This window comes from Callorhinus ursinus, unplaced genomic scaffold (assembly GCF_003265705.2).
Source record: "Callorhinus ursinus isolate GAN/ISIS: 27379988/994484 unplaced genomic scaffold, GSC_fseal_2.0 scaffold58, whole genome shotgun sequence".
NCBI lineage: Eukaryota > Metazoa > Chordata > Mammalia > Carnivora > Otariidae > Callorhinus > Callorhinus ursinus.
In genome coordinates, this window is record NW_027397120.1 from 1,478,204 (window position 1) to 1,498,698 (window position 20,495).

The window sequence follows — 20,495 nt, forward strand, 5'->3', positions numbered from 1 at the left end:
CGGGGGTCTGCGGGCCGGGGGCTCGCGGGGAGGACCCGCGCCGGGGGTCTGCGGGCCGGGGGCGGGGGGCGGCCGGGGGTCTGCGGGCCGGGGGGCGGCCGGGGGTCTGCGGGCCGGCCCGGAGTGGCGCTCGCTCGTGGAGGGGGTGCACGCAGCCTGGACCCCACCAACAAGCCGAAGCTCGGTCCCTGCCCGGCGCTTGGGTGTTGGCTTTGGCGAGCAGAAGCCGAGGTGCTTCAGGCGGAACGGTGGGGCCCTCGGATTTCAGCCGTACGGGTTCTGTCCGTGGGGGCTGTAGGGCATCGTGGGCAGGAAGGAAGGGATGAAGGGGGTCCCGGTGCTGCAGGGCTCAGGTGCGCCCACCGCTCTTCAGTGGAAGATAAGCAGCTTGCAAAACGGTGTCGGCAGGTAGTAGGTTTTTTTTTATTAAGTTCAGGTTCCACTTGTACTAGCCGGTCAGTTCCCAAACAGCTGGAAATTGATTTGTGGGGTAAGAAAAATCCAAGCAGAGGGACACCGTGTGCGTGCGGGCCCCCGCCCTGTGCCTGCTGTTTGTGCGTCCGTAGACTCTGCTCCTGCTTTTCCAGAGCCGGGCCCGGACCAGGCGGCCCCCGCTCGCTTGCACGGCCAGGTGGGCGGCAGCCTTGGGATCTGCCTCTTGGGTCTCGCCTCAGTGGGGCCGCCACCCAGGCCTTGTTGTCCGGGCCCCTTGGAGTGATCCCCGGGGCCCGGGAGAAGCCCGCTGACCCACGACCTTTGTGTTCTCCGAAGCAGAAGTTCAGTGAGCAGCATGAGCGTGTAAATAAGCTTTGGAGACGGCCGTTCAGACCTTTGGGAGTGAATTTTTCAGCTCATTGGGACTGTTAAAATTCTTCTGTTCAGAAAAATCTAGTGAGCTGCCAATTATTTTTCTTGTTCCTTAACATGATTTTACTGGGCAAGACGTAGTCTCCTGCTGTGTGTAACCAGCCACTTTTAAAAGTTCTGTAAGCTCCTTAAAATTCTACATCGACTGATTTTCTTTGAGACAGATAAATGGGTTAAGGGTTTAAACTTCTGTCTCTTGGTCAGATCCAGTTGCATGGACTCTGCCTTAGGACCATCCTTTTTCTAATGACCAGGCTACTTCCCCAGCACCGTATTTTACTCACAGCCTGGGGTCTAGTCTGCAAGTGTTCTGCGTCCTGAGGGGGCTCAGATGGCCGTTCCTTGACTGACCCCAAACTGCTGAGTCATTGGCGATACAAAATTGCCAGCTTCTGAGTTAAAAGATGTTTCTGTGTTTTGCATATTCTATAAAAAGATGGTTACACCGAGGCTCCTCTGGTCCCTTCTGGAGTGTACGTGCTGCGGGGCACTAGCTCGGCCTCAGCCGCCGTGGGTGGAGTCGCTTGCGTCACATCACGTGGGGCCTCACAGCTGCCCTGAGAAATGTGAATCCGGGCCTGGTTCCTGGCTGAGGCGGTGCTTGTCCCCGTCTGTCCTGATTCGATTACCTCTTGTTGATGTTTGAACCAAGTACTAAGCAAGCCTGGGTGAGCCCAGCCTGCAGACATCCTCCCTGAGGAGGCAGCAGCAGCACTGGTCCCTTTTTGCCCTCTGGTCCATTCTGGTTTGAGCTGTTGTCTAGCAGGATACTGTGTGTGCCTTTCTTTCCCCCGGGACCTAAACCTGCCTCAGTCTGGGTGGGAGAGTTGTGCGCAGATGGTGTCAGTACCACAGGGAGGGGGTTGCATCACTGACCTCCTGCGGGACTCCTGAGCATGAAGCTGAGCTGCTCGTGAGTGCCAGCCTTCGGTAAGGGGCCCACTGCTTTGCTCTGAGACGGCCCCCTCCCCTCCGCGCTTTCTCTGCAGCCAGCCCCACGGTTTGGTTGTCGCAGGCAGCCCACCGTGGGCAGAGGTGTCTGAAGAGAAAAACTTGATTTCTTTTGAAGGATAATGGTAGGACCGAGAAGTGTTGACAGTGAAGGGGTTTCGGCCACCTAGATCCTAGCCCAACCCCCACATCTCACAGATGGTCACTGTGCGGCCCAGAGGCTAAGTGGAAAAGAGGGGAGGGGACCTGTAAGATGAAGGGCCAGTGGGATGCTGGGAGCCTGAATGACAACATCTCCGACGGCGGGGTCCTGGTGCACCTCCTGAACCACCGGTGGAGGGAAAACCACCCAGTTGGGAACCGGGATCCTAAGTGCTCCACCCCGTTTCGACACAAGTTCGAAGTTACGGGTTCATCAGGTCTCTCTTGTTCCTGTCTCACCTAACCTGAGAAGCTTTTGTTATTACTTATTTTCTAAAACACTGTTTTATTTACTTGTAAATAATGATCCTGTTTATGGAAAGCTTTTAGCACCTGCAATTTCGTAAATAAAACCCACCTCTCCCAGGGAGGAAGCCCACTCCAGAACCAGCGCCCCTCTGTTGACTTTGATCCCACTGTCCGGAAGGTTCTTGGGATGCCTGCCTCCCCCTCATCAGTGCTCTCTCCCACCCTGGCTGCCCAGCATCGCCATTACAGCTTTTTCAAAACACCCGCGTGCTGGGATTCTGCATCAGCATTCCAGGCCAGAATTTTCAGAGTGCTGGGCCGGGCTTCTCCACACCAGCCAGGGCCACTCAGTGGGGTGGCCTTCCTTGGGCTGGAGACAAACACTTGCCCGGATGTGGAGCAGGCACTGGGGCCAGGGGATTCGCTGTCCTGTTACAGGGGAGGCAGGAGCTGTGCTGGGCACCTCGTCTCTAACTTGTGGAGAGATGGGACGCCCGCGGCCTTCCTCTGTGTTGGGGGGAGATAGCGTGGGGAGGGACGTGAAGTTAGGAAGGAGGGCTTGCCTTGGGTCTGTAACACCACGGTCTGTTTCTTTGATTATTCCAAGTTACTGGGTATATTGTGATGCTGAGGGAAGCTTTCTGAGGTCACAAAGCCACCTTAATTCCCACCTTTCCATCCCCACCTTTATTGCTTAAAAAGAGTGATTTTAATGCCCGTGTGATGTAGGTGGACCAATAGCCAGCCCTGTGTTCCCTTGCCAGGAAGTACGCTTCCTGCTTAGTTGTTGCCGGTTAATAATAAAACACTTGTCCTGGTAAATCATTCTTGGAATACAGGTTTTGGACTCAAAGGTATAGACAGTCCAGAATGGGATTTTTTACTTTCTTGGGATGCTTAGAGCTTTTTAGGATATGATTTTTAAAAAACATGAGTCTGTCTCATTGGAATGTTAAGTTGGCCCTTGTGATGTAACAGAAAATGTGTACCTGCATCTGATAGTGTTACATGTTAATTATATCTGTTTATTTTTTAATTTTTTTTGAAGATTTTATTTGTAAGTAATCTTTACACCCAACACAAAGCATGAACTCAACAACCCCGAGATCAAGAGTTGCACACTCCTCTGACTGGGCCCCTAGGTGTTCCAATTACATCTGCTTAAAAAAAAGTTCATATGTGATCTTTTTCCCTTCTTCTTGGCACAGCTCCAAAAACCCTTGGAATTTGAGTGATACTAGTGGCTTACTGATCAAGAGCCCCTTTTGTGAGGAGCCCCTTTGGAACACAGTCTGGTAGTGAGGTGACTTGGGGGTGGGGTAAGACGGGGGACACCCCCTCGTGGATGGGAAGGGCTGGAGATGGGTTAGAAAACCTTCACACGGGCGCCTGGGTGGCTCAGTCGGTTAAGCGACTGCCTTCGGCTCAGGTCATGATCCTGGAGTCCCGGGATCGAGTCCCGCATCGGGCTCCCTGCTCCTTGGGAGCCTGCTTCTCCCTCTGACCCTCCCCCCTCTCATGCTCTCTATCTCATTTTCTCTCTCAAATAAATAAATAAAATCTTTAAAAAAAAAAAAAAAAGAAAACCTTCACACAACAAGGGTCAGAGTTGTGTGGAACGAGCCGCTTTCCTCGTAGCCGGTCCTGCGGGTCTTTCCCGGTGGGCTCTTCCTGAGTTGTATTCTGTCTGATAATGGGTAGATGGACGTCAGGTGTCTTCCTGAGTTGTGTGAGTTGTTCTAGGGAATGACCGCACCCGGCCGGGTGTTGCAGGGGCCTGACTGGTAGTCTGCAGCGGGAGCGTGAGGGGCCGGGACAGCCCGCGTCTGCTCCATGAGAGCCACTGTGCGCTGGGACTGCGTGTGCGGACCCTCTGCGCTCCGGCTTGTGTGCCGGTGGGGCTGAACCCCTGCACAACGCACCCCCATTGCGTGTCAGAAGTGGAGCCGGGCCCGGCATCTGAGTGACAAATGGAGCCTAGGAGTGTGGAACCGAGCGGAGCTGGTCTCCTAGCTGGCGGAGTGGCCCCCCGGAGCAGGACCACGCCAGAGCTTTTATCATGATCCCTCAGGGTTGGGCGGCACCGGTGGTGGGGGGAGGTGGTGGGGGGAGGTGGTGGGGGGAGGTGGTGGGGGGCCGGTCCGATGCACGGTGTCAGGGATGCTGGGGTGTGGGACACCTGAAGGCCCTGCAGCCGCTGTGGACACCGTGGGTGGGTGGCCCTGGCCTCCTCGTGCGGCCGGGCCGGCGTGAAGCACTTGAGACGTTAAGGAGAGAAGGCCTGTGCTAACCAGAAAGCTTGTGTGATCATTTTGTTAGCTAACTGGAGGCTGAGGAAAGCTGAGTGGCAAGGTCTTTGATTTGCTTTTTTCTGATGGTGACCTATGCAAGCAACAACCGAGGGCCGGTTAGGACTCCGAAGAGATGCCCGTTTGGCGTGCTGGGAAGCTGGAGGCCTGCTGGTGCTTCGGCCCGCGTGGTGGAGCGGAGTGGGGGGCTCCATCCCTGCTGCCCGCACAGTGTTGGAGATCGCGTGGTGTTGTGCAGGGCCACGCTGGTGTCAGCAGAGGGGCAGTTCTGGGTCACGATAGTTGTAAGACAATTAGCTACAAACATGGCTCATTGTGTGTCTCTGGTCTCTGCATTTCTGTCTGTATAGGCCACCTTCACCCTGCCTGTTGCACCCCTGGCCTCCATAGGCCACCAGGGTGGCCTCTAACAGATGGTGTTGGAGATACATAGACCTGTGACACAACAGAAACTGTCCGTCTTGGGCTCAGAAACAGACCTGCACACATCGCCAGCTTGATTTCTGACAGGAAGTGCACGGCACGGGGGAGCGGGGAGCAAGGGCAGTCTGGTCAGTGAGCAGAGCCGCTGGCTGTCGGCAGGGAAAACCTCACCCGCTTGAAACCATGTGCACAGACTGAACCCAGGCTCATTAAACCCAGATCTGCGTGAGGGTCCCCACCAGACAGGTCTCCATGGCCACAGAGTAGGAAGAGATTGAAACTGAATTAAAATCAAAGACCTGTTAGAACATGACCTTAAACCTGAAAAGGCAAGCCACAGGGAAAGTTACTTTGCTGCGTGTTCAGTCAAAAAAAGGCTTGTGTCTTGAATATTGAACTCCTACAGAAAGAGTAAGAGATTTTTGAACAGCTAATTTATTTATTTTTTTCAGAGTGTGTGTGCAGGGGCAGAGCGTGAGAGAGAATCTCAGGGAGACTCTTGCGCGTGGAGCCTGACGCAGGGCTAGATCTGAGGAACCTGAGATCATGACCTGAGCCCAAACCAAGAGTGGACGCTCAACCGACTGAGCCACTCAGGCGCCCCTTGAACAGCTAATTTAAAAAGATGTTGTCCAAATGGCCAGGAAACAGGAAAAGATGTCCAGTTCCATTGGAAATCAGAGAAATATAAAATAAACCACACAAGGCACTGTCACAGAATGGCTAAATTTAAAGACTGGTTTATTGGGAGGACCATACCTTGGTCCAGCTGTGTCAGAGGGCAGGCCTTTCCTAATACCACTCAATCTACACGTGCTACCGTTGGCCACAGTCCTGCTCCTGGGTCTGTCGACAGAAACGAGTGCGGCCACCACGAAACATGAGCAGTTACGGGGGCGCCGGGGTGGCCCAGTTGGCTAGGCGTCTCACTCTTGGTTTCAGCTCAGGTCATGATGAGGGTCCCTCCTGGTGCACGCTGTCTCTCTCCCACAAATAAATCAACCTTAAACATACTAGCAGTTACGGGAGCGCTAGTGCTTGCTGCCACATACCTACCAGATGGACAGTTGGTGGCGGAGCCATCCGGTGCATCCTGGGCCGCAGCCCCAAATGCGGTGTGCTCATCCACGAGCACTTGGCGGGCCCCCAAGTCCAGCCCCACTGGGCGTTGCGGTTGGACCCCCCCGCCCAGCTGTGCCAAGCCTGCTACTTGCAGTGCGCTCAGGATGTCTGTGTGTAGGGTCGCATCCACCCTTCGGGACGGGCCAGGACTGTTCTGAGCTCTCCCACCTGTTGGCTGCCCCCAGACACAGGCACAACCGGCAGCTGCTGCTCCCCAGCCAGTCCTTGCCGGGCCCCATGACTGGGGTGCTGATGTGTGTGTGTGTGTGTGGGGGGGGGTCCCTCTCCCAGCAAGCATGGTGCGCCCAGGGCAGTGTTGAGATCGGATGGTGGGCTAGCCAGAGACCAGCCTCGCTGAAGATACTGGCTTCACGTGCAGGGTGTGGTGGTGGGTCGGGGGTGGTAGGTGCTAGGTTCTATTTTGGTAAGCAGATGATCTGGTGCCAAGACAGCTCTCTGAATCTACAGAATCTGGGTAGAAGCAGTTCGGGATGCATAACAATTGTCAATTTTTAGTTCAAGTAAGAAGGCTGACTTCTTCCTGTGAAGATGTGGCTAATTGAATACGTGGGGGATGGCTTGCTCTGGTCAGTCACGTTCAGTGAGAAATTACCTTTGTTCTAGGCAGAGTATGTTCATCTGGCTTCTGAGGGAAGTAAATAACAATAGCAGAGACGAGTTTTGTGGGGCTTCAGGATCAGAATGATGCTGGTGTGGAAATAAGTGAATAAGAGATAGTATAAACCTTTAAAAAAACTTAAATCTCTTAAGCTCTTGTTGATGCCCTTTTTCTTCTGGAAGTTGAGTGGGGAAAAAAGCATTGTGGTCTGTTGGACTCTGCTGGCCCAGCAGGTTACCAGGCACCCATCTGGTGTCCCGGAATGGCAGGAGACCCGCAGATGAGCATCTGGGTGCTAGGGGCCGGCCTCGGGTCCCTGGGAGGGTGAGGCTAGGCCAGCCACTGGGATGCACCTGCCGGAGATGGGCGTGTTTTGGCAAGTTTCAAGGAGTTGGCCTGTTGTGTCTCCCTGGCGCTTCTTAGAAATGGAAGGGTGGAAGGGTAGGCTGGTTGTCTGTCAGGACTAGGCTCTGCAGTGGGCAGAAAATCCCAACGGTGCCCTTCTGTGTCTCCATCAGGCTCCTGGGTGGAATTGCACTTCAGCAATAACGGGAACGGGAGCAGCGTTCCAGCCTCTGTTTCTATTTATAACGGTGACCTGGAAAAAATACTGCTGGATGCCCAGCATGAGTCTGGACGGAGTAGCTCGAAGAGCTCTCACTGTGACAGGTGGGTAAATAAGCACGTTTGTTCCGGTGCTGGTTTATCCCGCGTGCGGGCCAAGTCCCAGAGTGCCCTCCCTCTCCCCGCCGGGTTCGCGGGAGCCTGGCCCTCCGGTGGGAGGGATGGGGCCTGGTGTTGGAGGGCCCGCGGTAAAGCCGGCGGGTGGACGTGGCATGCAGCCAGTCACCGTGCCTCTGCCCCCGGCACGTCCTGGCTGACTGCAGACAGCACGGTTGAGTCAGAAAGCAAAGGTCAGGTGCTCTCGGGCTTGCCTCAGAGCACAGAGCTGGTGAGAAGGGCAGTACGGAGTCCACCCCCCCACCCCCCAAAACTGGCTCCCCTCCGCCTGCCCAGCTCAGCCAAAGGGGAGCAGAGATGGTGGGAGGGAAGATGTGGGTGCCGGCGCCCGTGCTTCCTCTTTGAGGAGACGGTCCTGGGCCCGGAGGGGCTTCGCTTCTCACGACAGAAATCATGTTAACATCCTGTTAATTTCTCGCATTCCCTTCTGTGTGCCTACCAAGCCCACCTCGCTCACAGACCCCTCAAGATACGACCCGAGCTTCGGAAATAGACACCCACAGCATCGGGGAGAAAAACAGCTCTCAGGTGGGCTGCAGCAGGTGTTGGTGATCTGCTGGCACGGTGAACGTGGCCAGTGGGACTGAGGAGGGAAAAGTGTGTTTTTGTATGGGGGTCTCTTGGCTTTTTCTAAAGCTGTGGGGTAGGAGCATCGCCCCTGCAGGCCTCACACTGAGCTGACCAGAACAAATACAGGCTCCGCTTAGCACGTGTTGCGGGGCCTCTGCTGCCCTCATGTGCCAGCCCAGGGGGGGGGGGGGGGGGGGGGGGTCCCTCAGGCCTGCAGCCTGGACAGGCCCGTGGCCGGTGGGGAGAGTCCCTGGGAGCCACTTTGTGGCCGGTCTCTGTCTTGGCTAGCAGTCGGAGGTGAGTGGGTTCAGGAGAGCCTGGCATGATACATGGAGCCACTCGGGGGCTCTGCCAGTGTGGGGGTGGCGCGGACACGCTGCAGTTGGCTGCCAGAGCCTCTGGCTTGCTAATGGCGCTTGCGTGGCTCAGTGTTAGCCCACTGGCCACTTACTTAAGTCGAAGGCCACTTTCCTACCATGTGCTCAAATGCTTCCTGGGTCTTACACGCTGGGGCTATGTTCCGTTGTCAGGCAGGCCTGTCTCTGAGAACCTGGGGCCCAACAGTGCTGGGCTGTGAGGCCCCGGCCCCCCCCAGGACCGCCGGACCTGCGCACGTTGGGATGCACGGGCCAGGTTTCCTTTGGGTGTTTTCAGTGATGATGAGAACACGAAACAGTTGACTTCTCCCGTGTTTAAAAATCGCGTAGGAAGTGAGGTCTTGTGGTCTGTACCACTGAGGCACTGGATCCCGTGGGGTCTCACCCCTGGGCCTCCCTCCCACCCAGGCCCTCCAGGTGCCCTGATGATACCCTCAGGGCAGCTGGTTCGTTTTGGTACTGTATTCTAGAGTAGCTTTTGCTGATTTTCAAAAGGAATTACATAATCTTTTCTTTTTTTTTTTTTAATTTTATTTGGCAGAGAGAGACAGCGAGAGAGGGAACACAAGCAGGGGGAGTGGGAGAGGGAGAAAGCAGCAGGCTTCCTGCCAACCAAGGAGCAAGGAGCCCGATGTGGGGCTCGATCCCAGGACCCTGGGATCATGACCTGAGCCAAGGCAGATGCTTAACTGACTGAGCCACCCAGGTGCCCCTGGTTCAGTTTTTTTAAATGAAAACAAAACAAAACTACCTGTGATCCTCCTTTTTAAAGTCCCCTATAATTAGCGTGTTTTCCTAACGTATCTTATTTTTTTTTTAAATGTTTTATTTATTTATTCATGAGAGTCAGAGAGAGAAGCGATGCGGGACTCGATCCCAGGACCCCGGGATCATGACCTGAGCCGAAGGCAGATGCTCAACCATCTGAGCCACCCAGGCGCCCCTTCCTAACGTATTTTAGATGTAGCTTGAAAACACAGGTCTGTGAGTTTTTGGTTCTTTCCCTCCCACTGAACACGAAATTGTCCTTTTCCAAAGACTGTGGCACTGGCTGCCATCCTGTAGCCACAGACGCATGGGGTCTGTAGATTGTCATCTTTGAAAACCCGCCCCGCGGTCAGCATCTGCATGTGGATGCCTTGTCCTCACTGCTTCCTTAAGGGACAGTGTCGGCAGCCTCGCGTCTGTCTGGGAAGCAGGGACGTGAGCGGAGGCCAGAGCGGCCTGGCACGGCGTGTGCGGGGGGACGGGCAGTGCTCGGTGGTGTGGCTGTGCAGCGCTGAGCGACTGCTCTCGGTTCTGTTGTAGTCTGAGGAAGATTATATCGAGAGAAGGAAAGAAGTTGAGAGCATCTTGAAGAAAAACTCAGACTGGATTTGGGATTGGTCAAGTCGGCCGGAAAACATCCCCCCAAAGTGAGTGTCTTCGGCGGCGCGGGCGCTTCCTGGGCGAGCAGGTGGCTCACCGCTTGTCTTCCTCCGCAGGGAGCTGCTGTTCAAGCACCCGAAGCGCACGGCCACCCTCAGCATGAGGAACACGAGCGTCATGAAGAAGGGGGGCATCTTCTCCGCGGAGTTCCTGAAAGTCTTCCTCCCGTCCCTGCTGCTCTCGCACCTGCTGGCCATCGGGTTGGGGTGAGTGAGGCCACGCGTGGCCTGTGTCCTGATGGTCCGGAGTATGGGGACCTTGTTAACCCTCATTTAGGTATAGATCGTAAGTCAGCTTAGGTAACATGAGCATGTGGACGAGGCCCAGAATGTGGACCCCAGATCCCGGCCCCCTCACTTGCCGGCCGCACTGAGATCGCGTCTGCCTGGTGCTTCCTGGATGCCTGGCTTCGGGTCTGGGCCGTCCCGTGTCGGCGCGGACCCCAGGCTCGCTCCTTCCGTTCTCGCCCAGTGGACGGATGCTCTAAGCGGTCCCTCCCGCTGCAGCTGGCTGGGCTCGGGGACCTGCCACACCTCCCACAGCGCAGCCCCGTTCCAGTCGCAGGGAAGTGAGCCCCGTGCGTCTCTGGCATCTTGTACCGTGGGCTGGTCTTCCCCCAGCCTCTGCCGTGGTATGTCGTGGTGTGCCACGGTGTTGTGTGCGTGCAGCTTGCCGGACAGACCGGATTGTATTCACGGGCATCTGATGGATCTGGCCTCCAGGGCCCCGAGGGAAACAGGAGGAGACAGCCCCCCATTTTCCCAGATCCCGTGAATGGGGCTGTTCAAAGTCGTAGGGCAGGTGGGCACTTCCTGGTCTTGCCGGGTTCCTCCTGGAACCCGGGTTCCTCCTGCCAGCCCTGTGGGAAGTGAGCGCAAGGCTGCTTTCCCTGCCCTCCCTTTGGAGTCTCGGAGCTTCAGACCCTCATTCTGGAAACTGTGCCTGCAATGTGGCTTCCCAGTGGGCCAGAAGCTTCTGGATGTCAGCGTCCAACATGAAAGTCCTCCATGGTCCTGGGCCAAACCCTGCCCCCCTTTCTGCTTGGAGTCACTGGCTTTATTCTGGCCCCTGTGTCTCAGGGCCAGGCTCGGAGTTTTTTCCAGAACTAGCAAATTAGGTTCCGTGGGAGCAGGGCCTGGTGCAGGTTTCAGTACCTGGCTTGGGCCTTCATTTCGGGGTAAATTTCTGCAGCCCGCTCCCACCTAGCGTCCCTGCCTTCCCTGCCGGACTCGGAGCTTGCTGGTGGCCTGGGCCCGTCAGGGCTGCCTGTGGTGGTTGGAATGAAGTCCACCCCAGCAGGATCTGTGGGCTCTTTTCTGCCCGAGGGCAGGGCTTTGTTACTCCGTAAAGGCCTTGGTGAGGTGGGTGGTGATGCCCCGTGGGTGGCTCCCCAGCAGTGTGTCCACTGTATGAACGTAGAGACAGGCCATGTCGTGCGAGGATTTGTGGTTGGTTGGTGGCCTGCCTTATACGGGTACGGAGCACGCTGGTGTTAGGGCACAGCTGGGGTTTGTTAGGGCACAGCTGGGGTTTTTCAGAATTAGATTATAAAATACGTAATGACAAATCATGAAGTACTTGATAGATTCATCACAAGGTTCTTAAAAGCAGGTCAAAGGTAGCCAGTCCCCGACCACAGAACCTCTAACCCAGCCTGAGCGGCCCTGTCTCTGCTAACTGCTGATTGCTTTTTCTGTGAAGGATCTACATTGGAAGGCGTCTAACAACTTCCACCAGCACCTTTTGATGAAGCACTGGAAGCCAGCTCTCGCCCCGTAGCGGGGTTTCTGTCGGGGCTGGAGGCGGCCCGAGGTGAAGAGCCGCCGCGGGCTGGGGCAGCTGCGCGCCACTGGATGGGTCTGTCTGTTCTGTAAATGCTGCGTTCCTAATTGAGTAGAACGGAAGAAGAGTTAAAAAAAAAAAAAACAAACCATGCCAACCTGTAATCATACCTATGGGAACAATTAATAAGCATGTCCTACTGATTAACATCTACTGTAATAATTTGGTAGTAAATTTTGTTTGGATATTCTAAATATCGAAGTATAAATAATTTTAACACTAGATATGTATGACATGTAGTATTTCAACTTCAACAAAAATTATCTGTAACCAGTTACTCAGTTTAAAATACTTTATATTTGAAAAGAACAAATAATGTTTATTAAATGACGACTACATAAGGGGTTTATCCCAAATGAATATTGTGGCCTTATATTCACACTGTTCCAGGAAATACTATGTTTAAGTGGATGCAGGTTGTCTTTACTGAAGACTACGCTCAACTCTGCTGTCGGTCACGCCACGGAACCCGAGGAGCAGATGTGTCAGTCCTGCTCCGACACGAAGCCGCGGGCCCCTGCAGGGTGTTAACAGCTGCCCGGGCCGGTGGTCTTCTGTCCTCGGCACCTGCTAAGTATCTTTCCTCTCTCAGCCCTCCGGATTGCTGAATTTAGTCCTCCTCTTTGTGTTCGGTTTTTGTGCTCTTAGAATCAGCTTCATTCTAAGCAAACCTGTGTCTACTTCAAAAGACTGGAAATAGGAAAAAATAAATCTTTGCCAAATCCTTCAGAGATGACTGTAGTTACGTATGGTTTAAATGAAATGTCAAAAATCTTAGATTAAACCAAGCGTTGGCCCCATTGTCACCATTACCTTTGGGACGGCGTGTTTTAAAGGCTGCCTCGTGGACATCCTGTGTGTGTCCCATTGTGGAATCTGTTCCACGTTTCCACCCTCATTCAGTTGTGTTAAAATAACATTCTAAGTTTTTAAAATTTCCATTTATATTTAAATGATTACTCTGGACCTAGCAGTGGACAGCTGCCTTATTGGGAGAAAGCTGGTTGATCAGCATTGGAATTCATGTAACTTCTCTAGAAAAGAGAAAGATCCAAGTCACTTGGACACGCTGTGGTCAAGCCAATCTCGTGACTCGCAGTAGGTGGATTTGCCTATTGTCAGAAACCAAAGGGGCTCGTTCCTTTGCTGCTTCTGTCCCAAGAGCCCTGACCATGGGGGCCGCACTCTGCCCGGCTGAGCCAGGTCCAGCATCTTTGGGATCCACGCCCCTCACGCATAGGGACTACCCGGTACCTTCTGAACGGTCTGTCGCCTGGGCGATTGGGGGCCCTCTGCAAGGCAGTTCCTTTTGTCCCCTCTTGGTGGCATTAGTGAGCACCGAGCTGAGCAGCACTGGCTGGGAGTCCTCCAGGACTGTTAGGGGAGTGCTCTTCTGTGGGAGACCTGAGCCTTCTAGAGGCCCCCCTCCCCGCGCCGCCCCCCAGCATGGAGCCGGACAGTTGCCTCCGAGTGCTGTATTTGCATGGATCTCTGTGTGTGGTGTTCTTCCTTTTGGGTAGGGTAATAGCGCTGTAGTGGTTTTGCGAATAGCCCTTTGTACCTTTCATCATATTCACTGAATAGCATGTTTGGATTATGTTAAATGACGTAAAACATTGCAGCTCCCTGGTCCAGACACCTGCAGACTCCGGTGGGGCACTTGGAGGAGTGCAGGTGGATACGGCTCTGGAGGAAAATCAGGCAGTACCTGGAAAACCACCTGCTCGTTCCTTCTGACCTGTAACGCACTTGTAGGGATCTACCCTGAAGATAAACATAGGTTGAGTCGGAGACTCTTGATTTTGTGTGGTCCCGTGTGCAGGCGGGCAGTGACGGTGCCGTGGCGCTCCCTTGCTGGAGCCCAGTGCGGCTTCTGAAAACTACCATGAGGGTTCAACAGACGGCTGGGGATTTCTGGGGCGTGCTGGTTCCCCAACAAACAGGAACTGGAGTTAGCGGCGGGCAGCTTAGAGTGGCCACCACATTTCTGATTGGTCAGTCTTCCCATCTGTTCCTCCCCAGGACCGGCCTGCTTCACCCGCGGCATGTACCAGGGATTCCTAGTGCCGAGGGGAGAGGCCTACCTGGGGAGGGCGGTCCCGCTTCAGTATGGGCCTTCTGGCATCAGGCAGGCTGCCCAAACTTGCCCAAACTGCAGGCTGGTGAACAAAATAAAGTATTTGAAAAGAGAATATACAAGGTGTGCTATCACTGCAGAAAAGAGCCGAAGAACACAACTGCTCAACTTGTGGAAAAAGAAACCCCGAATATAGAAATGTGGGAGACTGGCTGCTGACAGGGGTGAGGGGTGCCAGCTAAGGGGCGTGGGAAGTAGGCAGGAGGATGAAGGCCTATGCCTTTTTCGTGATGGACTCAGAACCACAGCAATGCTTTGAAGCCAGAATCCATAATCGAAGCCAATGTTTTCAAGGGAATTAAAAATGGAATGCAAATAGGGAAACCTATCACAAGTAAACGAGGCCATGCTGGAGGGGCCGGGGAGGTGGGCCAGAGCCAGCGGTGGATTTTACCGGGGGGTGTCCGCACGGCCATCCAAGTGTGTGCGCAAACACGAAGGTTTCTAGCTTTGTCCGGAGGGCCTAATGAGCAATGCCAAGTCAACAGCAGAGGGCTGGCTGGTCCCTGGTTCCTCACGGCATTCTTCAGTGATTCCAGGACAAGGGGCGGGAGTCAGGAAGGGCTCAAAAGCCAAGGTGAAAGAACCCACAGTGGCCTGAAATGGGACAAACAAGGAGCAAAGCCGCTACAGTGATGGACGTTGACCCAGAGACTCGCGGGCGTCCCCGAGTCCACACTGACAGCAGATGGGAGAAAGGCACAGTTCCTCAGAACTCCAGCTCCGTGCAGAAGGGCTGACGGGACGACTGACCATCAGGCAAACAGGTGCCGAATCCGTGGGTGCTGTGCTGGAGTGAGTGCGTAAAGGTGTGACGAAGAGCAGGCGGCCTCCCCGTGGAAGATAATCACAAACTGAAAACTCTGGAGCCTGACGGTGAAGAAGCCTCGTAGAGCCAGAGTAAACCCGTGTGCACAGTCAATTACCCTACGAGAAAGGCGGCCAGAGCCTGTGGTGGGGAGGACTTTCTTCAGGAGATCTGAACCCCTGTGCTACCGCAGAGCACGATGCAGGGTGCCTGGCTGGCTCTGTGGGTGGCGCATGTGATTCTTGATCTCAGGGTTGAGAGTTCAAGCCCCACATGGGGCATAGAGATAGCTTTAAAATCTTGGGGTGCTGGAGTGGCTGGCTCTTCATTTGGGCTCAGGTCATGAACTCAGGGTCATGAGATGGAGCCCTGAATCGGGTTCTGCACTCAGCAGGAAGTCGGCTTGAGATTCTCCCTCTCCCTCTGCCCCTACTTGCATGCTAAAATAATTTTTTTTTTAAGATTTTATTTGAGAGAGCACAAGTGGGGGAAGGGGAAGGAGAGGGAGCAGCAGACTCCCCACAGAGCAGGGAGCCCGACATGGGGCTCGATCCCAGGACCCCACCAGGATCATGACCTGAGCTGAAGGCAGATGCTTAACTGACTGAGCCACCCAGGCATCCCTAAAGTAAATCTTTAAAATAAGATAAAAATCTTCAAAAAAAATTGTTGAAACCACCCAACAATGAATTTAAGACCCTAAACCATAAACTAGAAAAAAATGGGCAGTGACCTCCCTAACACTTGATGTTGGTGATGGTTTTTTGGACTTGACACCAAATGCAAAAGCAACAAAAGCAAAAAATAAACCAGTGGGACTACACCAAACTAAAAATCTTATCAACACGATGAAATGGAAACCTACTAAATAGTAGAAAATATCTGTAAATCGTGTATCTGATAAGGGGCTAATATTCAAAATTCCTGCAACTTCATGGTAACAAGTCAATTGGATTAAAAATGGGCAGAAGACATGACCAGACGTTTCTCCAAAGACGACATCCAGGCGACCAGTAGACACATGAAAAGATGCTCAACATCACTCATCATCAGGGAAATGCAAATCAAAACCACGATGATCTATCACCTCACACCTGTCAGGATGGCTAAAAATAGAAAACACGAAAACAGATGTTGGCGGGGATGTGGAGAAAAAGGAACCCTCATGCACTGCTGGTGGGAACGCAAGCTGGTGCGGCCACTCTGGAAAACAGTATGGAGGTTCCTCTACCTGTTAAAAATAGAGCTACCCTACGACCCAGCAGTTGCACTTCCAGGTACATATCTGAGCAAAACAAACACTAATTTGAACATACCTACACCCCACCATGTTCATAGCACTATTCACGACAGCCAAGATTTAGAAACAACTCAAGTGTCCATCAATGGATAAATAAAATGTGTTGTCTGTCTCTCTTGCACTCACACACACACACACAAATATTATTCAGCCATGGACCTTGATATGCCATGATGCTAAGTGAACTAAGTCAAATACTGCATGATTCCCCTTATATGTGGAATCTTTTTTTTTTTAAGATTTTATTTGAGGGGCGCCTGGGTGGCTCAGTCATTAAGCGTCTGCCTTCGACTCAGGTCATGGTCCCATGGTCTCTCTCCCACTCCCCCTGCTTGTGTTCCCTCTGTCGCTGTCAAATAAATAAAATCTTTAAAAAAAAAAAAATTCTATTTGAGAGGCAGAGAGTGAGCACAAGCAGGGCGCGAGGAGCAGGGAGAGGGAGAAGCAGACTCCCTGCTGAGCCAGGAGCCCGAAGTGGGGCTCGGTCCCAGGACCCTGAGATCATGACCTGAGCCGAAGGCAGACGCTTAACCAGCTGAGCCACCCAGGCGCCCCACATGTGAAATCTAAAAGCAAAGCAAAGCAAAAACCAAAAATCAAGCGCATAGGCACACACAACAGACTGGTGGTTGCCAGAGTTGAGTGGGGGGGGGGGGGGGGGAAATGGGTAGAAAGAATGAAAAGGCACAAACGTCCAGGTGTAAACTAAAGCCACTGGGAAGGAATTCAGGGCGTGGTGACTACAGGTAATAACACTGTTGTATATTTGAAAGTTGCTAAGGGAGTAGATCTTAGAAGTTCTCATCGCAAGAAAGAGCGTTTTGTGATCATATGTGGTGAGGGATGCTAACCAGAGTCGCCGTGGTGGTCACTTCCCAGTATATGCAAATATTGAATCATGTTGTCCACCTGAACCTTGTCTACGTTCATTATACCTCAATGATAAAAAAAAGACACCGTTTCTAATAAGAACCATAGAATTATACTGCATTAAGATACTTGGATTTTAGGGCACATACTTTCCTCTGAATGTTAGTTCTTGGAATGACAAATTCATGCTCCTCATCCTTATGGAACACACATTTTTAAAGATGTCTCGAGATCTCCAAAGACACTAACAATGAACTCTGGGGCAGACAAGTGAACTGTTTCAATAAATCCCAAAGGAACACGTGAAGAGTCTAGGGAGGGGTGTGATGCCGCATGGCGGGCTCCGAGGGGACAGGGCTCTGCCCGCACCTCTGGGCCCCACTGCGCTCCAGTGGCCTCCCGCACAGGTGCAGAGGCCTCTGTTGGAACCCGGTGTCCGTCTGACTCCCGGCCCAGGAGCAGAGCCCGTTGGAGACGTCAGTGGTGCCCCCAAGGGTGCCAGTGGCGCTGCTGAGTGTAAGGCAGAGGCTTGCGGCCTGGAGGGGTTTCGGGACGCGTCTGCAGACTTGGCCACGGGAACGGGGCTCCTTTGGTGACTTACCAGCTACGGGCTTGTCAGAGACACGGCAGGTGTCGCTGGTTCTCACAGTCCTCGAGTGCAGGGGGCTGAAAGTGAACGCAGGGCCGTGCTTGGGGAAGCAGTGCCGCCTGAGGCAGGAAAGGACAGGCCAGGTACCCCTGCACGGCGGCAGCCCAGCCTCCCAGCCAGCGGGGCTGCTGCCCGCCCTGGACACCCGATGCTGGGACCCCACCGGCGCTCACGCCCCAAGGAGAGGGACATGCTGCCAGACGAGGCGTGGATGAGCCCAGCAGCCCAGGCCCAGATGACACTCACCTCCACACGTTCTTCTGTCCGTGATTCCCTGCTCATCCCTTCGGGGCCACAGCTCCACGGCATGCAAGTGTCCCTGTGTCCTGTATGTGCCCGCCCCTCACCAGCTCCATGGGGGCGCGTTGTGGGGCCAAGGCATAGAGTGCAGACGGGAGCCCCTGACCATGACTGTGTGCTGCAGGGTACCCACCTGCACCCCATCACCACACTGGTGTGAGGGAAACCCCTGGCCGAAGGCCTGCGTGGAGCAAGCACCCAGTAGAAGGGGGTTGTCACCATCAGGAGTAGCACCCAGGCCTGTGACTGGGCCTGTGACAGCCTTGTGTGTGTAGGGGGGAGGGGGGCTGCCTTTTAACCCCATGTGATCCCTACCCCATCCATAGTTGGCTCCTGGCCCCGCGCCCAGCTGGTGTGGAGACTCCTCGTGGGGAACATGCTCAGCTTCCTGGGGTGCTCCCTGCTGTGGGCACAAAGGAGCCCCTTTGCACCGAGGATGGGACCCAAGGCAAGCACGGTCGAGCCTGGCCAGGCAGGTGCGAGCTGACCACACAATGGGCCTTCCAGCGAGGGAAGGAGCCCAGGGTCAGCAGGCCGAGGCCTGAAGGCTGCCGTCTGTGGGCCCCGGATGCTGCCTTCTCTCCACCGGGAAGGCCCAAGGACCAGGGTCTTGGTCAGTTATCACGCCAGCTCGTACGAGGCTTTTCTGGACTTCCTACACTCCCCTGCCAGAGCCCCCGAGCCAGGTCATAATGAAATGGTGGTTCCGTCCCCACTTAACCCGAGACAGAGCCCTAGGGCAACCCCCGCCTCAGACCGGGGTGCGCACAGAACGATGTCCCCCAGGCGACAGGCACCTGCTGGCCCTTCACCTCCGGAGCCAAGGCGTCGCCGTCACCCAGGCCGACTCAGGGCTCCTCTGCGCACAGGGCACGGGTTTGAAAGAAAAAGCCCAAGTGCCAATTTGGACATTCTTCTCAACCCCCTCAAGCAAAGACCTGTAGCAATTCCTCCTGGGAAAGCAACGTGGCGACCCAGAGCCCCGGACTCAGCCTGGCCAGCAGGGACTGCCCACACGTGCGGAGCACGGAGCTTTGGGGACAGCCCCCAGCTGGGCAAACAGAGGAGCGGCAGAGACGTGGCCTTTGTTCTTGTCGCACCGCGAACGCCGAGGATTTGTGGACAGCTGACCACCCGACTCTGAGTCTTACACTAGCTTAGCAGCTCAATTTTCCTTAAAAAAGCATGTCTAAATCCACACTTGAATACAGCATATTCACCCCAATCCAGGTCACCAGCCTAGAGCACCGCAGCTTTAAGAAAACGGCGGCACAGAATTCTAAGGATGAAAACAACTCACACAACTTGCTTTCAGGAATGGAGACGATGTAACTGTAAACGAGAGAAAAGGGGGAACGCTGCAGCGGCCGCAGGGACAGCGCTTCCTCCGGCAGGGCCCCTCTGCGATGCGGCGGCGGGCCCGCTTCCTACTTGGTGGGAAAGGCCGTCCGAACACACGCTGCAAATCCAGTTAAGACATTTAAAATTTATTACACCTTTTGATCAAAATAGTTGAACATGTATATACAATCCCATTGGAACTTTTTCTGAAGGACCAGGGTGGACTAACACTTCGAGAACTCTGCTCCACACCTCAGATTTGTCGACTGCGCCACAACGGATATACGGCAAGAATTATTTTTAGATTAACTCTACTTTGAAATTCTCCATTTCTAACTGAATGTGATTTGAAGTGGCTGTTAACATTAATTCAGGGAAATGAACAGAATGTTCATTATCAAGACATTGGTTCTTACAGATCGATACCGTTAGTAATCAAGATACGCCTTAAAATTTCAAGAGCGGTGCGTGCACCCCGGCGCTCCCGTCCCCTGGAGGACGCTGTGATTTGGGCCCGTGTGTGAAATCCCAGTAAGGTCCAGTCACTTAGCATTGTTACACCTCTACAGTTTGTCTTGGGAAATGCTGATTTCTGGTATCAAAGATCCTACTTTAAAAATACGCCACACCAGGGTAGTGATGGCATCGCACAGTAATTACAGTTGCTTAATTCTGTTGGCTTGAAATGCAGTATGAAACTGAGCATGCATGTAATCTCAGCAATTTTTAAAAAGAGTATCCCTCCCACAAGTACTCTTTAAAAAGGTCTAAAGAGAAAGCACGTCTGTGTTCCTGGCTGTACGGGAAACCAGATGTTGTACTTCCGTAGCGGCGGTTCTGCTGCTCACAACTCTCTTTCTCAGAGGCGATCCCAGGCTTTGTGCAGACCTTACCTGGTGTGTTACCTGCACTCTTTCCACAGAAACGAAATAGAGTTACAGAGTTTGGGACGGACGGGTTCAGAGCACACGTGCCACCATTCTGCCAACGGAGGACAGAAGCTTTTCATGTTGTTCCAAAGCACGATTCTGCAGAATTCCATCATGTGCCATGAAAGCAAATAAAAAGCCGATACTTATCTTGGATTTAAAAACACGTTTTAGAATGTGTGGCTTTTATTCGGTGGTCACACCAGAAGGCGTGATGGTAGATACAGGTGTGGGGGGGGAGTAAAGCTGCCTGAGCCTGCTTGGCGAACCCATGCCCGCAATGGAGGCCAGCTGGGCTCGGAGGAAGGCGGGGGGGGGGGGGGGGGCGCCCGCCAGCAGAGGCGGGAGGTTGGGGGGGGGGGGGGGGGGGGGGAGGGCTGCAGAGGGACAGACATTCCATCAGACAACTTTTCTCTTGGGTGTTACCTTTTTGGTCTACAAACTGGAAAGCAAGGCTCAGAC

At 53.9% G+C, this 20,495-nt stretch overlaps 1 protein-coding gene across 1 annotated transcript in view; it reads left to right on the forward strand.

Annotated features, from left to right (window-relative positions):
• Nucleotides 1-12,428, forward strand: part of BNIP3 (BCL2 interacting protein 3) — a 12,748-nt gene extending 320 nt beyond the window's left edge. The window contains exons 2-6 of the mRNA XM_025880070.2: nt 7,260-7,410; nt 7,926-8,010; nt 9,738-9,844; nt 9,914-10,063; nt 11,559-12,428. Of these exons, the coding sequence (XP_025735855.1) occupies nt 7,260-7,410; nt 7,926-8,010; nt 9,738-9,844; nt 9,914-10,063; nt 11,559-11,604 (539 nt within the window). The 3' untranslated portion in view covers nt 11,605-12,428. The remainder of the gene's footprint in view (nt 1-7,259; nt 7,411-7,925; nt 8,011-9,737; nt 9,845-9,913; nt 10,064-11,558) is intronic.
• The last annotated feature ends 8,067 nt before the right edge of the window (nt 12,429-20,495 follow it).